The 5,015-nt window shown below is 47.9% G+C and overlaps 1 protein-coding gene across 2 annotated transcripts; it reads right to left on the reverse strand.

Moving 5' to 3' along the window:
- Positions 1 to 236: 236 nt before the first annotated feature.
- Positions 237 to 5,015, reverse strand: LYZL4 (lysozyme like 4). 2 transcript variants are annotated; one of them, XM_081527651.1, is made up of 5 exons: positions 4,821 to 5,015; positions 3,679 to 3,839; positions 3,425 to 3,574; positions 2,685 to 2,763; positions 237 to 489 (listed from the first exon to the last, which is right to left on the reverse strand). In XM_081527651.1, the coding sequence occupies exons 2-5, from the start codon at positions 3,815 to 3,817 to the stop codon at positions 420 to 422; spliced, it is 438 nt and encodes a 145-aa protein (XP_081383777.1). In that variant the 5' UTR covers positions 3,818 to 3,839; positions 4,821 to 5,015; the 3' UTR covers positions 237 to 419. The 2 variants fall into 2 exon arrangements, with proteins under 2 accessions (XP_081383777.1, XP_081383778.1); XM_081527652.1 differs by having other exon boundaries at positions 3,679 to 3,893.

Raw genomic sequence — 5,015 nt, forward strand, 5'->3', positions numbered from 1 at the left:
TCAGGAAACTAAGATCCCACATGCCACAAGGTGTGGTCAAAATAAATAAAACTTGTTTTAAAGAAAAAATAGCACCATCATCTCCCTACTTGGGAAGCAGCAGTTAGTGTGTGTGTGGGGGGAAGTCCTTCACATGAGATTAAGGAATAAGGAACAATAAGGAAGCATGATAATGATAAATAATGATGTCCACCGTAACAATCACAGTACAATAAGACAAGAAGAGCTCTTTGGGCCAGGTTGAATAACTAGCAGTTTATTCTGCATCCTGCATCCCCAGATGAAGCAAACTTTTGCTGTCTTCCCTCTGGAGCATCCAGCGGTGGGATAATCAACAGGATGAGTAAAGGCAGTGAAGCAGGAAAGCATCTCCACTAGGAAGATGCCAGCGGCAAGTATGGTGAGGGCTTTCCCAGCAGCTACAGCTTGCATCCATCCAACCACCGTGCCAGAGTGTCAGAGCGCTGGCAGTTGAGAGTCCAAGAGGGCCTACAGGGAGGAAGGCCGGGGAGAGTGAACCAGAGGGGGCTCCCTATCATTACAGCTCAGCCCCTGCTGGCCCATCTACATCCCTTGCCTGATGCCTGGAGCATCTGAGTGGGCACAGTTCTGAAGGCTTTTGTGCATCCCAAGTACATCTCTCTCCATGGTTCCTCCAACTCTCGCAGGCGTGAGCGCGGGTGCTCCCTCCATCCACTATACAACACCCCCTTTCTCATAAACCCCACACTGTGAGCTGGGGAGGCTGAGCTGTGAACTGTGAAATCCTTCTCCAGTCCTGCAAGGCATTTTAAACTTCCCTGAATTGAGCATCAGAGAAGTTCTGTGACATGTGTGGTGAGTACTTGGCAGATTCTAGTTCTGAAATGGGAACCCCTGTCCCAGAGCCAGGGCCACCTTTCCATGCACCTGTTTCACCCTTCACCTTCCAAAATTCCTTCCAGCTCCTCAACCCTGCCTAGGTCAGCTGGACTGAGTTTCTCTACCCTTTTCTCCTGGTGCCCGTAACTGTGACCCTGCCTATTCCCAGCCCCTTGGCCAGCTTCCAGACCCCACGTCCTCCTCTCTTATCCCAGAAGCTATTGGAGTCTCCAGGCCAGCTGCAGACCATTAGACATCCTGTTAGTTCATCTCATCCCTTGGTCAGGTATGAGGTTCCATGGTAGGTTGTCCCACAGTTAGAACAGGGGCTGGGGTCCCCTGGCCCCTCGTGGCTACAAAGCAGCAGGGAAAACATACAGAGAAATATTTTCAGAAATCACAGCACCCTCCTTAGCCCTGAGCAGGCATTGCAGATGGGACTCCTGAGGACGCTGAGAAGGAAGGAGTGGTAGCCTGGGTTTCTCCCATCCTGTCCACACCGACTTCACAGAGCAGCCTCATCTGAACTTTGGAAAAGCCACTGCAGGTTATTAACTTAACAAGAGCTCACTTCACTGGAAATTCTGAGTAAGTGAGAAGCCTTGATCAGCCTGGCCCAACACATTTCTACTTAGTGCCACACAACAAAGATGATTTTATCTCATTAGTGCTTACCCTAGGGGGCCAGCCAAGCTTCCAAATTAACTGGAAAGTCAAGACTATGTATGAAAGATATTTCAAACACTCAGAAGACAGTTAACATTAACAAGAGGATTCCCTCTTTAAAATGCAATCTATTAGTGAGAAAACGGATGAAGGCATAAGCGGTGTCAAGACTACCAACTAGCATTTGAAAGATAAGAACCTGGATTCCGTATCTCACTTTTCATATCAACATAAGTTTCAAGAAGGACTAAAAGTTAAGTATTTAAAAAATGACAATTCTATTTTACGATTTATTTAACAAAAACTTAATATAGGTTATTTTGTGCTGGGCACTGTTCCAGCAGAGAGAAAAACATGGTTTGATTTCTTTACAATCTTTCATCTTAATCTTGGCTCCATCTTGGTCGCTACACATCTAACTAGGAAATGTATGAAACACATAAAAGCAACACTGCCCTATAAACCCTGTAAAGGTGGGGATTGGTTTCATTTGCTCAGGTATAACCTACATGCCTGGCTTAGTGCCTTGCATGGGATGAGTGATCACTTAATATCTGACCAATGAGTATTAGAATGAATGAACGTGTCAGCATGTATAAATTCATCCATTTCAGATTTTTCGACATTCGTGTGTTAATTTCAAATGTAGTCAAAGTAAGATCAGTTAGAGAAGGCTTCCTAGGTGATGTGTGTTCTCTGTTGCTGCTGCTACTGCTAAGTTGCTTCAGTTGTGTCTGACTCTGTGCGACCCCATAGATGACAGTCCACCAGGTTCCTCTGTCCCTAGGATTCTCCAGGCAAGAGTACTGGTTGCCATTTCCTCCTCCATATGTTCTCTAGGACATAAGCAACATGATGGGTTTTCCTGGTGGCTCAGTGGTAAAGAATCCGCCTGCAATGCAGGAGACCACCTGTACTGCTGGATATGTGGGTTCGATCCCTGGGTTGGGAAGATCCCCTGAAGAAGGAAATGGCAACCCACTCCAGTATTCTCACATGGGAAATCCCATGGACAGAGGAGCCTAGAGGGCTACAGTCCATGGGGCCACAAAGAGTCGGACACAACTTAGCAACTAAACCGCCACCACCACCCATCTAAAGTCACAAACTAATAGGACCTGATGTGTGGGTGAAAGTCAGGAACACAGGCTACTTACCATGCTCCCATCCCTCTTTTTCCTTTTACAATTGTCTTGGCACATTCGATTGTCTTCTTTAAATCTGGATTAAGTAAAGCTGTGAAGAAAATGAAGTGGAATGACACCACATCACCACTCGGCAGCCAAGTCAGAGTGACATCAAGGGAGCTACCAGGAGCTCACATTAGAGAGGAGTTTTTTCTTTTTTTTACATTTTATCTAGTGGGAGGGTTTTTCAGGATATCTATTCTACCATATTTTCATCACAACACCCCATACCACCTCTACTACAGATAGTTGTATGTTTCTCCCATTGGATTCTGGAGATAAACATACATCATCTTCTTATGAGATATACATTACAGGCCTGTCTTCTCCCAGTGATCACTTCCGCCTGTCAAAGAGGCAGCCTCTGCTCCCCTTGAGGAAGAGTGTCAGCTATACTAGGCCTAGCCAGAGCTGCCTGGTCTCACCCCTCATGCTCCTCCTTGCCTCCTCCTCTGCCCATTTGGACATGAGTCTCCATCGCTGCATCTCAGGCCACCGAGCCCACAGCTCTTTCTCCCTGTGGACTCTTGGCAGTGCGGCACAGCCTCCTGCAACCCCACTCTGGATATGGCTCAGCCCAGCCTCTGCCAGGCCCTCCTCCTCTCAGCTCCAAACTTGGAAACTGGTCACTGGGAAAGCAGCCTTCTGAGCTCAACGTGGCTGCCCACCACCCCCCACAACCCCCAGCATGGAAGGAGGGAGGGACCTACCAGAGCAAGACATGTGGCAGCGGTTCCTGCCGTGGTCACACCAGTCATGGTTGCGGATCTGAAAGAGGCCGTAGCCAATGAAGTTATTGTGCGAGTTGTCATAGACAGCCATAGGGTTGAACTTGCTCTCAAAATAAGCCAGGCACACCCCTAAGATGGAACAGACAGGGTGTGGCTCAGAGGAGCACTGGGGAAGCCTGGAAAGGGGCTAGCCATTAAAGAGGTAGGGAGGAGGGTTGAGAGGGGCCACTCACAGTTTTCAAGGCTGTAGCCCTCAAAATCACTCAGGCCTCCATCATGGAGCTTCTTAGCCACCACGCAGCGTCCCAGAACCTCAGGGTCACTTGGAACCACCAAGTACCCAATGAGAGAGAGCACCATGGACACCTTCATCTTCTCCAGCTCAGGGCACCTGCTGCTGGGTGAGAGGATGGAGTCACAAACAATCCCCACTGAGATCACAGGGACCCTGGCAGAAGAGAAGGGTTCTGTGAGTCTGGGGGTATACAACTCAGTATGTTCAGAAAAGGGAGAGGCCTTCCTGACTTAACCACAATACTTAGTTCATCAGAGTCCCGCCATGACTAGCACAGTGGCTACTGTCATATTGGGTTATTCCACCACTGCTTTTTATCCAGGAATACAAATTCTGAGCTGTGGCCTTAACCTTTACACTGTCTTGACCCCAGATTTTCTACAAACAAAACTCCAGGGACCTTGTCTCTTGCCCTCACAGAGAGACCTGGTCCAGTCCAGACATGCCACTGATTCATTGGAAATGGCAGAGAAGTCCCTTAGCCTCACAGAGCCTCTCCTTTCACACCTCTTTTCCCCTCGTTCACCTTCATGCCATCATGCCATCACATTCGCTTTGCACATTTCCTTTCTTCGTACATGCCCATCTCATCTCTACCACGGGTCCTTTGCACCTGCTCTTCCTTCTGCCTGCAACGTGATTTCCCCCAACCACCACAGAGCCTGCCCTTTCCTGTTCAGTCTCAGCTCAAACAAGCTCACCAACTCAAATAGGATCACCTACCCACTGCCTTATCACAGAAAATAGCTTTCATTTTCTTCATAATATATGTAAATTTCAGAAATGTCCTTGTTCATTTATTCACTTATTTGTCCCCTGTCAGAGTACCAGCAGCAGGCATGCAGAAACTTGGCCTGTCTTGTTCTCTATTTTATCCTCAGAACTCAGAACAGACCTTGGGACAACAGTAGGTCCACAGTGAATCTTTGATGAGTGAATGAATGAATGAATGAACAAAAACCTCCTCTTCCCAACAGAACTGTCATCGGATGAGCAGTAAGTGAATTTGCTGATAAGCATCTCCTGCAGCCAGGGATCATCCTGCCTGTCCCAGTTCCTGCCCAAGATACACCCACTCACCCTTCTTCCAAGGCCCTTGGTGGCTCCTCGGAGGAAGAGGAGAGCAGCCACTGTGGAAGCCTTTCCTTTATTACAGGAAAGTTGCTCTATCTACACTCTGTTCTCTGGACTTTTCACCGCCTTGATAACCCATTTGTCTTCACTCAAGAGCTTCCAAACCATAAGTCCTTCTTCCTGACCTGCTTTTCTAGAATC

The sequence above is a fragment of the Giraffa tippelskirchi genome, chromosome 9 (genome assembly GCF_054371585.1).
Source record: "Giraffa tippelskirchi isolate mGirTip1 chromosome 9, T2T-mGirTip1v1.2.pri, whole genome shotgun sequence".
Classification (NCBI taxonomy): Eukaryota; Metazoa; Chordata; class Mammalia; order Artiodactyla; family Giraffidae; genus Giraffa; species Giraffa tippelskirchi.